This window comes from Lathyrus oleraceus, chromosome 2 (assembly GCF_024323335.1).
Source record: "Lathyrus oleraceus cultivar Zhongwan6 chromosome 2, CAAS_Psat_ZW6_1.0, whole genome shotgun sequence".
Lineage (NCBI taxonomy): Eukaryota > Viridiplantae > Streptophyta > Magnoliopsida > Fabales > Fabaceae > Lathyrus > Lathyrus oleraceus.
In genome coordinates, this window is record NC_066580.1 from 111744053 (window position 1) to 111756529 (window position 12477).

Sequence of the window (12477 nt, forward strand, 5' to 3'; positions counted from 1 at the left end):
TTAAATTTTCCATTGCACTTGGTCCCACCTCAAAATAATTAAAAATGAGTGAGTTATGTCCCTGCGAACTTGACCTAAAATTAGGGTTTCTGTCAAAACAAGTGTATGTGAATTTTGCCAAAAGGGACCAACTTCAAGCCCTTCAACATAACAATAACAAGTCCTTGAATAAGGGTTTCTGACCTATAAATTTTTGTATTATGATATGTGTTTATTTTAGAATTATGAAAGAAACCTAATGTATGGAGTTTACACAAAGATAAATTAGACATAATACGAATTGATATTAATAAAATTTGGATTTTACACAATGAATCCTAATGGTGATGACCGGGATCACCTAACCGACCTCCGGTCCCACATCCCCTAGCTACCCTAACCCTTGGCCCTAACCCACGTTGACGATTCTGCACCGGTGGTTGTTCATCTGATGGTCCAGGAGCGTCATTACCTCCTACAGGAGAAGATCCGTTGAGGTATTCAGCCAACTCAGCATAGTCTTCAGTATTCAATGATGGTGTATCGGCGTAGCTGAGCTCATGACCCATGCCAGAGAAGTTGGGGTGTGGTTGACTCATGGATGGGCGACCAGGACGGTTGAAGGGGGACATGGGTGACAATGATGGGTCTAGGAAAGGTTGGAAAGGTTGTTGGGGTGTTTGGAAGACATATGGTTGTGGTATGTTTTGGTATTGTGATGTTTGGGGTTCTTGGCTACGGTAGGTGATGGGGCGGTTAGTGTTTTGGGTAAGGCGACTTTGGTAGGGTGATGGTGTGGGTGCGAAGCGATGTTCGGTCGAAGGTTGATGGTCCATTTGTTGGTGGTGGTATGGGGGATGTTCTTGGTTTTGGGGTTGGGTGAATGGCATGTTTTGGTTGTATGTTTGTGTGTTTGTGGAACGGAAAGTTTGTCGGATAGGTGGTTGTGAGTAACCGGGCTGAGAATGTTGTTGGGGGTTAGATGTTGAGCCTTCTTGTGTGTAACTTGTCTGGCGTGGGTCGTAGAGGTACATATCATCGGCGATGAATTGAAATCCAACTGATCTATACCAAGCCATATAAGTACGACTTGGTTTTACCTCATTTGGCATGACTGCGTCAGTTAAGACATGGTCATGACGGTGCTTCCACTTGCGACACTCTGATCTTGCGAAGGTTTGCCAAGGGTTGTAGTTCCATTGGTCGTTCACTTTACGCATATGCCATTCTCCTAGGCTAGCTGGGGGATCTGGGATGTTCTGGACCATACCAAACTGCAGCTTCACACGATCGGTGTTGTGCAGCTCCACTGTTGTGAACCGTATTATCGGTGTGCATGTTGTCCATACGGCTGCGTCTTCAGGGTTGATCTGATGCTCATGATCCATATTAAGGTATGGACGCCAAATGAACTGAAATGTTAAAGACAATAGGATTTAAATGAATGTAGAAAAAGTCAACATAATATGAAGAAATAATGTAATTATTTTGCTTACGTCTGCCGGTCGAAGGTGATCCAACAGGTTGCGATATTGAGTAATACAGTGTCTCGGACATCTTTTGTAATTCATACCGCGTGCCGACCATCTACACCAAAAAGTTAAAATAAATTAATTATGGGTAATAAACTGTAAGGAAGGAAGTAAAGATATAGCAATTTAAACAACTTACTTTTTTGCATATGGAAAAGTGAAGGGGTTGTTATTGACCGGTGCTAGAGACGGTAGTCTTGACCATCCCCATGCTTGTAGCAAAACAGCACATCCAGAAAATGTAGAAGTATCTTTGTGGGAGTTTTTGCACAAAGAACTATAGAGATAGGCTAGACATGCGGATCCCCAACTATAACTACCTATTCTATCTATATGTCTAAGTAAAGGTAAGTACATAATATGCATGCTAGAACCACTACCTTCGGGAAATAAAAAGGATCCTATTAACAACATAATGTAACACCTAGTTTTGATGATTCGAGCATCTTCGGTAGAATGCTCATCTAAATAAAAACTATTATAATATGACTTTAGGCGTGAAAGTAGTATACCTTGTCCCCTAGCATTATCATCTAACAAATCAGTGTTTAAAAGCTCCATGCAAATTGAATTTGGAAAGTTGGTCTTACCATTAACAGCTTTGCCTTCAATTCGTAGTCCTAAAAGCATGTAGACGTCTTCTAACGTCACGGTACACTCACCGGTTGGAAACCAAAATGTGTGTGTCTCTGGCCTCCATCTTTCGCATAAGGCTAGAATGAACTTGTTATCTATAGACCAAGACATAATTTTGCTAAGGTGACCAAAACCGGCGAGTTCAACATAAGGTTGAATCATCGGGTCCATTGGGACAAATTCGTGGACTCGAGTGCGAAACCTTGAGACATCCTATAATAGAAATAATGTAACACTTGACTAAGTCGGTATTTTAAAATAAAATGGGGTTGGTGGAGATGAAACATAAAAAAGAAGTATAAGAAAAAACTTACGTATGTCGCGATGTTTGCAACTGTTCCTCTGTGTGCTTCGCCCATTGTGAGTAAAGACATATTGTTGGGGAGTTGGTGTAGATAAAAATGGAAGATTTTGTTGAAGATGAAATTGTAAAAGAAGTAATGTAGATGAAGTAGTGAGAAATGTAGATGAGATAGTGAGAATGTTGGTGTGGAAGAATTGTTGAAGGAGTGGATCAATTTATAGGCAAATGGAGGACTGCATGGAAAATTGTGTTTGCATGGTGTCTCCACCTCATTTGGCGACCATGTACAACATTAAGGAGGTGGCGCCATTCAAATTGGCGACACCATAGGGTACATGCATGCAAGGCTAGTTCTGAATGCTTGGTTTCGAGGACTGACTACATGGGGGCGCCATTCAAATTGGCGACCATGTACAAGCCTTAAAGGTAGGCGCCAAACCAATTGGCGCCACCTTCTGCATGTCTGACACGTGGCATTGTTGTCTCCTGCATGCTGAACAAAACACTTATGGATGGCTTGCATGATTGACACTTCATCTCTGACCATCTTAGGTGTCCGACACGTGTCTGTCTTGTCTCCTGTATGCTGATGACTACCTTCTTGATATCTTGCCTGGCTGACACATCAACTCACACTGTCTTGCAGGATTGACACATCATCTCAGAGACGTGGCTCTCTAGTATCCTGCATGCTGAATACTCACTTCTGTCTTGCATGACAGACACATCAAGTCTTGACTAGCTAGCATGCTTAGGTGTCCGACACGTGTCTGTCTTGTCTCCTGTATGCTGATGACTACCTTCTTGATAGCTTGCCTGGCTGACACATCAACTCACACTGTCTTGCAGGATTGACACATCATCTCAGAGACGTGGCTCTCTAGTATCCTGCATGCTGAATACTCACTTCTGTCTTGCATGACAGACACATCAAGTCTTGACTAGCTAGCATGCTTAGGTGTCCGACACGTGTCTGTCTTGTCTCCTGTATGCTGATGACTACCTTCTTGATAGCTTGCCTGGCTGACACATCAACTCACACTGTCTTGCAGGATTGACACATCATCTCAGAGACGTGGCTCTCTAGTATCCTGCATGCTGAATACTCACTTCTGTCTTGCATGACAGACACATCAAGTCTTGACTAGCTAGCATGCTTAGGTGTCCGACACGTGTCTGTCTTGTCTCCTGTATGCTGATGACTACCTTCTTGATAGCTTGCCTGGCTGACACATCAACTCACACTGTCTTGCAGGATTGACACATCATCTCAGAGACGTGGCTCTCTAGTATCCTGCATGCTGAATACTCACTTCTGTCTTGCATGACAGACACATCAAGTCTTGACTAGCTAGCATGCTTGACACATCAACTCACACTGTCTTGCATGACAGACACATCAACTCTTGACTAGCTAGCATGCTTGACACATCAGGTCACACTGTCTTGCATGACAGACACCTCATCTCTGAAATTACTTGCATGCTTGACACGGTATCTCAGACTAGCTTCAATGTGAGACACTGATACCATCTATTTAAGTGTCTTACTATCACATTCATCTGCACTTGCAAAATCCTTTTCATCTTCACTCACATTCATCTTCACTCACATTAATACTTATCATCTGCAAAATACTTAGCATCTTCACTCACATTCATCTGCACTTGCAAAATAGTTTTCATCTCCAAAATGTCATCTTCATCATTATACAGTATCAACGTTCACTGCAACGGTGAAACTTTTGAGTCTGAGATTCATGGTTTTTGTTTTAAAAACACTGATACCATTAGAGTCACGATGAAGAGAAATGCAACCTTTTTGCATTTCAAAAAAAGAATACAATCCTTCATAGCATCAGGTAATGTGTCAAAGATGACATATCAGAATCCTATATTTTTTGAGAATGGTCAATGCAAGTTTTTCCCCCTAAAGATACGAGATGATGAAGATGTTGAAAGCATGTTTCTTAGTCATGAACATTCAGGCATGGATTGTATCGAGTTGTACATTACTCTACAGCCATGTATACCGTCTCAACAGTCTCAACTAACAGATCAGGATCCAGCTGGTGGAGATGCTGCAGATGATGCACAATGGTCAGATGAACTCAACCCAGAAGCAGAAGTAGAGGTCGACGTTATTGATGAAGAAGAAGAGGAGACTGAGATACAGGTTGATCACATCCTGAATAACGACGATGAAGATGAGGCTCAACCACCACCAATACCTCCTACTCATGCCTATATTCCTCCTCAACATATGACAAATATGGCTCTTAACGACGATGAAATGTCCGACAGTGTCTTCTATAATCCGTATCCGAGACCAGTAGGCGAATTAAAGGTGGGAGACATGTTTCGTATCAAAGAGGAATGTGTCTTGGCAATCAAAAAATACCACATGAACAACTTTGCTGACTTTACGGTGAAACGCACTGATTCTAGAAGGTATGTTATCGAATGTCGTAACATGCTTTGTAAATTTCGTTTGGCTGCATCTTACAAGAAGAAAAATGACTCTTGGGAGATCGCTTCAATAGACCCACCACACAGTTGCGTCGCAACAACCGTTGAACAAGATCACTGTAAACTGAGCACAACTTTGATATGTCGAGACATTCTGCCATTGGTAAATAAAGACCCATCAGTGAAGGTGAGTATAATTATATCCCATATCCGAACAACATATAATTATACTCCATCTTACAAGAAAGCATGGATTGCGAGGACAAAGGCTGTTGAGCAGGTTTTCGGAAACTGGGAGGACTCATTCAAGGAATTACCACGGTTTTTATGGGCACTAAAAACTTATGTCCCAGGAACTGTGGCAATTCTGGAGACAGTGCCAGCAATGATGCCAGACGGAACCTGTGCTACAGGTAATAGAATATTTCACCGTCTCTTTTGGGCATTTGACCCGTGCATCAGAGGTTTCGCTTTCTGCAAACCTCTCCTACAAATTGATGGCACTTGGTTATACGGAAAATACAAGGGTACGTTGCTCATGGCAGTTGCACAAGACGGTAACAACAATGTATTTCCCATTGCCTTTGCTCTTGTTGAAGGTGAAACGGCTGGTGGATGGGGTTTCTTTCTTCGACATCTCAGAACGCATGTCGCTCCACAAGCCAATCTATGTTTGATTTCTGATAGACATGCTGCCATCGAAAGTGCCTACAACAACCATGACAACGGATGGCATGATCCTCCTTCTACACATGTCTACTGTATCAGACACATTGCACAAAACTTCATGCGTGCTATAAAAGATAAGAATCTTCGCAAGAAGGTGGTGAATGTTGGGTATGCTTTAAGTCAACCGTCTTTTCAATATTATCGTGATGAGATTCGTCTGTCTAATGAAGACGCGGGGAGATGGATAAATAACATCCCAGTTGAGCAGTGGACAAGAGCATTTGACGGTGGTCGTCGATGGGGCCACATGACAACAAACATTGTGGAATGCATGAACGGGGTTTTCAAAGGAATTCGAAACCTGCCGATAACCGCCTTGGTAAGATCAACCTATTATAGGTTGGCTTCTATGTTCGCAACCAGAGCTGAAAGATGGAGTGCAGTGTTAATGTCTGGACAAGTATTCAGTGAGTGTTGCATGAAGGTCATGAAAGAGGAGAGCATCAAAGCTACGACACACGCTGTAACAGTGTTTGACCGTCAAAGACAAAATTTCAGCGTCCAGGAAACAATGGGCAACAGCGACGGGAGACCAAACTTAGCCTACGCGGTTAAACTACACAGAAGTTGGTGCGATTGTGGAAAATTTCAGGCCTTCCGCATACCTTGCTCCCATGTCATTGCAGCATGCGCTTATACTCGTCAAGACGCTTACACCCATTTATCTGATGTGTACAAGGCAAACACCATCATGAATGTATATAGTCAAAGCTTTTCAGTACTACCAATGGAGGATTACTGGCCTCCATATGAAGGAGATATTGTTTGGCACAATGAAGAGATGCGTAGAAAGAAGAAAGGAAGGCCAAACAGCACACGTATCAGAACAGAGATGGATTCCACAGATAAAATGATAAGATTATGTAGTATCTGTCATCAACCAGGACACAACAAAAATAACTGTCCCAATCAAGGAGCATCATCTAGATCTTAAGATTTTTGTAACATTTTATCTAGACCTTAAGCTTTTTGTAACATTTTATCTTGATCTTATGCTTTTTGTAACATTTTATTTCTGTAACAATCAATCAATATATATCATTAAGTTCTTGTTACAACGAGTTTCATAACCAACATCAGTACAAAACATCTGAAAACATAAATAATTCTAACTGATTACAACAATCAAATTAATGTCGTCTCGACCAAACATCATTTCCCTAGCATCCTTATCAGTCTTCATTCGCACCCAACCAAAGATACTGTCAAGTCTCTCAATACTTCTGATTTTTTCCCCTTCTGGTATTTTACCGTCTAACCATCGAACTAGCTCCCTCTTCAGTTGATCTAACGTGGTGATGTTCCAAAACAGCATCAGCAATTGAGGTTTGTCTCTCGCATAAATCACCTTACCGTATCGGCGACGAACACCAAACATGATAGCCAAATGATTATATGAGTTGTGGAACAATAGGTCACACAACGCATCTATTTATAAGACAAAAAAGGCATTTTATGAGGGACTCGCCAATTGAGTTGGCGCCTCCTTTTAAAACATACACATAGGCGCCAATTGGATTGGCTAGGGCACCTACCCTAGCCTAGGGCACCTGCCCTAGCCTAGGGCACCTGCCCTAGCCAATCCAATTGGCGCCTCCATTCAAGTTTTAACAACAGTCGCCATATGAACAACTTTCATGTTCATCAAAAATCCATTTGAAACTTGGAAGCTCATCATTCATTTCAAAACATTATAGATCATTTTGACAGAAACCCTAATTTTAGGTCAACTTCGCAGGGACCTAACTCACTCATTTTTAATTATTTTGAGGTGGGACCAAGTGCATTAGAAAATTTAAGATGTCTACTTCAAATGTTATGTTGGACAAAATTTCATAACTCTAAAAGAAACACATCAAATAATGCAAGACATTATAGGTCAGATTACAGTTGAAACCCTAATTTTAGGTCAAGTTCGCAGGAACCTAACCCACTCATTTTTAATTATTTTGAGGTGGGACCAAGTGCATTGGAAAATTTAATATGTCTACTTCAAATGTTATGTTGGACAAAATTTCATAACTCTAAAAGAAACACATGAAATAATGCAAGACATTATAGGTCAGATTACAGTTGAAAAACTCAGAAGTCCAACTTCAACTGCCCATAACTTTCTCATAAAAAATCCAAATGATGCAAAATTTATATCCAAATTCATTGTCTTGAAAAGATCTACAACTTTCATGTTGAAGGTTTTTTCATTTGAGGCTTTTTTAAGGGAGTCGCCAATTGGATTGGCGCCTCCTTGTAATTTTTAAGAGGGGTCGCCAATCCAATTGGCGCCTCCTCCTAAAAGTGGGGTAGATTGGGAAATTTTTTGAAAACTGGGTTATTTTGGGAATTTCTTCGAAAAAGTGGGTTATCTCGGTAAATTTGCCTAGTTAATAGGTCAATAAGAAATTAACCTCGAGATCTAAGTTAAAGTGAGTTAAAGTGTAGTTTATCCCAACTTGCTTATAGAAGTCAATGATCATATGCATCATTCACGTTAGTTCTCGCCGGGTCTTAAGCGGGGTTTTCCCTTCCCTTTATCACTCCACTAGTATCAGAGATCCGGAATGTCATGCATTGGAACATTACAACATAAAAAAAATGCTGTCAAATTTCAATTTTCTGCATTCATATTGCAGAAACAACACTTCCCAATACTATTCAAAGATTAAAAAACATCCACCATCACCTCAATGCCTAAACCAAAGTGCAAATAACAAAAAGAAAATCTGGGTCAAATTGTTGACTTTCTACAATTCTACTAATCACATTACTCATAAAGTCACACCATTAAACTATCACACATAAACCCAGTGAGTCAAAGCCCTCACGATCTACATCAACTTAGTGCTTAGCACAAAATATAATACTATATACCAAAGAATCCTAAACACTTGACATTAAGAAAATGCTTAAAATTTGCACATAAAAATGGATACCTTCAACCCTAAGTTATCAATCTAAAACAAGCCAATAAACACACATTACTATTTCATAACATGGGTTCTGATTATAACCCAAGTCCAAAAACCCTAACAACCAATTTACTCTTCATTTCACTCCTTTTATTCACAAACCTCATAACACTCTTTCTTTCTTCAACCTACAATTCCTCCACGTGTACACCAAATTTCTCAACCACCACCACCACATCAACCGCCGTTGAAGATGCCGGCGCAGAAGTTGTGGGCGGCGGCGACGACTACTTTCCACCGGAATTCTATGCCTCCACGTCACCACAAAAACTCCCGCTCGGCTTCAACCGAAACTTCAACTCCGACACCGTCCACCCTCCCGCCGGCAGCGCTTGCACTCTCTTCCCCGATGATCTCCGCAATTTCATGTCCTACGACGTCAACGGATCTTGTCCAGACGACGAGGTTCTCTCTCAGAGACTCCTCTTAAAAGGATGCGAGCCTCTACCTCGTCGCCGTTGCCGTCCGGCAGCGCCAAAAAGTTTCCCACCGCCGATCCCTTTCCCGTCCAGCCTCTGGTCCACACCTTCCGATTCCTCCGTCGTGTGGACCGCTTACACGTGCAAATCCTACACGTGTCTCATCGATCGTTCCCGCACGCAACGAGGCTTCGACGATTGCAAAGACTGTTTTGACCTCAACGGCCGAGAGAAGCATCGTTGGACAAACCCTAAATCCAACGGTCTAGATTTCAGCATCGACGATGTTTTAAAAACGCGAAAACCCGGTTCGGTTCGGACCGGTTTAGACCTAGGTGGAGGAGTTGCAACTTTCGCGGTTAGAATGAAAGATAGAAACGTTACAATCATAACGACGTCGTTAAACTTAAACGGTCCTTTTAATACTTTCATAGCTTCAAGAGGGGTTGTTCCTTTGTATATGAGTATCTCTCAGAGATTTCCGTTTTTCGATAACACTTTGGATATTGTTCATTCGATGCATGTTTTGAGCAATTGGATACCCGAAACTTTGCTTCATTTTTTGTTGTTTGATGTCTATAGGGTTCTTAGGCCTGGTGGGTTGTTTTGGTTGGACCATTTCTTTTGTGTTGGGGATCAGTTGGAGAATGTTTATGGGCCTATGATTGAGAGTGTTGGGTTCAAGAAAGTGAAATGGGTCACTGGTAAAAAGCTTGATAAGGGACCACAGTTTCAAGAAATGTACCTCTCTGCTTTGTTGGAGAAGCCATTCAAGGATTCTTGGTGAAGAACAAGGTTTTGAAAATTGATGGAAACAAATTAAGAAAACAACTAGAATTGAAAGAAATCATATGTTTTTAACTTTTGAATCGGCACGGACTTTAGTTTTTTTTTTTAAGTTTAGGTGAGTTGCATTCTAGGATTCAAAATCGTATTTTAAGGCTTAAATATCATTTATAGAGGTACTTTCGAATCATCTATTGAAGAGATGTTCATTTTAATTTAAATATTTGTGTTTTTCAATTATAGTTTTGTTTAAATTTAAATGATTTCAAATGGATGAATTATATAATTCAAAAAGTTTCATTGATTCAATGTCTCGTTCAATTTTTTAAATAGCAGTCCAAAGTTATTTGAATTCCCTCTCAACTTTAACTACAAAGTTCTTCTCCCATAGCAAACATGTTTCTTGCTATTTTGGATTTTGTGTAAGGACGATAAAATAACTTGTATTTGTGGGTATTTGTCTAAACCTATCTCGAATTTGAAAGAAAAAAATATATTTTTTGATTGAATCTAGATTTGAATTTTTTCTGATTTTAAAATTCATTTACTCGTGTTATCAATTTCAATGAACAAAGATGTGGAATATTTAATGAACATGTGGAAAATGACAGTGTTATAAAAATTACTATGATAGAATTGTACCTTATTAGCATGTCTCTTTCACGTAAGCATATTAAAGTTTGGATGGTGGATGAAAGGTTGACCACACTATAGTAACCTACTAAAGGCTTGACCATACAAGAAGTTAAGAAAGGTTTGTCTCTGATTTGAAATATTTCACAAAATTGACTAGCAGAGAGTGTTAGGGGAAGGATCGTAGAACTTTGATGGTCATCTACTCATTATTAAGAAAATGGATCTAAATATCATATTAATTCAAATATTGTTGTATGAAGTACATTTTTGAGTTCAAGGGAATGATCTTCCCAATGAATTTATAATAAAGGAAATGGAGGAAAGGTTAGCTTTGAGCTTATTATTTTTCTCTCATTCTAATTAAACGTTCATCTCTGAAATTTATTTAAATTCTCAATCGCCGACTTCATGCCTTCAAGTTGTTGGGTATGAACAACTTCTCATGAATTGTTATTTTTTTTTCTTGAAGGTGTCAATAATAATGGAGAGAGACATAATAACTAAAGAGTTTTCAAATAAGTCTTACTAAAGGATTTTTCTTGAAGCTCTTGGCTTAAACCTTCAATTGTCACCTCGAGAGGCTTCAAAACTTAACTACCAAAGGAACCTCGCACTCTCGAATCCCTCAAACTAGTGAAAAAATAAATTAGGTCATATATGGTTGTGAGAGAATCATGACCAACTTTACTTTAAACAACATCTATCTTGAAGCTAATACTTAACGATCCGCCTATTACACCATATGGATCGACAGAGCATTCAATTTTTTAGTGTAGTTCCTATTGGATTAACCCTTTTGGATTCATTGCATTTAGCAAAGCAACAATTTGAAGAAGTTCCTAAGTATTAAAGATAAATCTAGCCTAATAAAGCTATATGAAGAGCACATGCGGGGAACGGTGCTCTAACATGTGGGCTCGACATTTGGGTCTTATGCAACAGGCGCCAGATTGCTGTGTTTTAATATAATCTTTTGAGAAGATTCAATTATGTTTTATTGCTATATGATTTAGCAATATGATTATATGATCTGTAGATAGCTGGAAGATCAGAATCAGATTTAAAAAGATTTAAATATGAATTTGTAACAAATCAAATCATATCTTTTTGTTGGAGATATTCAAGGAAGCAAATAAAAAATCCAACAAATTGTGCAAAGATTATGGACGAAAATATGTGCAAATCCACAAGGAAAAAGCCTAAAAGTCTATTTCTATAAAAGGAGATAAAAAAACTACATTGAAGTGCAAGCATTCCCATTGAAGATCTTAGAGTGCTACATTTTGTGTCGTGTATTCAACGCTAATGCCCTAATATGATTAGTGTAGAATCTTTATGTACACCTTTATGTTTCAGTAACTTGGCATAGAAGGTTTGTCTAGTTGAGTTGTAATATTCAATATTCTTTCATCTTGTTAAGTTTTAAGTTGATCACTAGGGTTTAGTGGTTGTTTTCCCCTGTCACTGGTTTTATGATAGAGAAGAAAGTGAGTAGGTTCTCATGTTTAGGGGAGACTCTAAATAGAAAATCATCAGGTAGGATTAGAAAAAGGCATTGGACAACATAAGGTGTGTTGTTGCTTGTAAGACTAATTGTACTAATAAGTGATTTTCCTTTCTTGGATTGTGGACTCAGCCCCCATACGTAGGTGTAGTTTCACTGAACTGGATAAACAATTGACTGTGTTATTTATTTCTTTTCTACTCCATCATCTATAAACTGTTATTGTAGTGGTTCTGGTTTATCTTTTCGAACTTGTTGTCAGAGCATCCTGTTTGACATCTGTTTCCTGAAGAACATAATTTCAATTGACATCAGAGCGGACAACCTAAGTTTTTGGGTGAGCTCTAGTGAAGATAAATTATGCTCGAATAGAGACCTTGAAGGGTGGAAGATCTGTCCATAAACCATCCATTTTTGAGGGTACGAATTATGACTATTGGAAGACCATGATGGTTATGTTTCTAAAATTCTTGGGAAATAAAACATGGAAACCTGTGATAAATGGATGGAAACATCCA

The 12477-nt window shown here is 39.5% G+C and overlaps 2 protein-coding genes across 2 annotated transcripts; one reads left to right on the plus strand and one right to left on the minus strand.

Moving 5' to 3' along the window:
* Window positions 1-308: 308 nt before the first annotated feature.
* Window positions 309-2365, minus strand: LOC127121203 (protein MAIN-LIKE 2-like). Its single transcript, XM_051051775.1, has 3 exons — window positions 1651-2365; window positions 1476-1566; window positions 309-1391 (listed from the first exon to the last, which is right to left on the minus strand). Exons 1-3 carry the CDS (start codon window positions 2316-2318, stop codon window positions 318-320), a joined length of 1833 nt encoding a protein of 610 aa, XP_050907732.1. The 5' UTR covers window positions 2319-2365; the 3' UTR covers window positions 309-317.
* Window positions 2366-8379: 6014 nt separating this feature from the next.
* Window positions 8380-10040, plus strand: LOC127118362 (probable methyltransferase At1g29790). Its single transcript, XM_051048542.1, has one exon. The coding sequence runs from the start codon at window positions 8639-8641 to the stop codon at window positions 9818-9820; it is 1182 nt and encodes a 393-aa protein (XP_050904499.1). The 5' UTR covers window positions 8380-8638; the 3' UTR covers window positions 9821-10040.
* Window positions 10041-12477: the final 2437 nt, after the last annotated feature.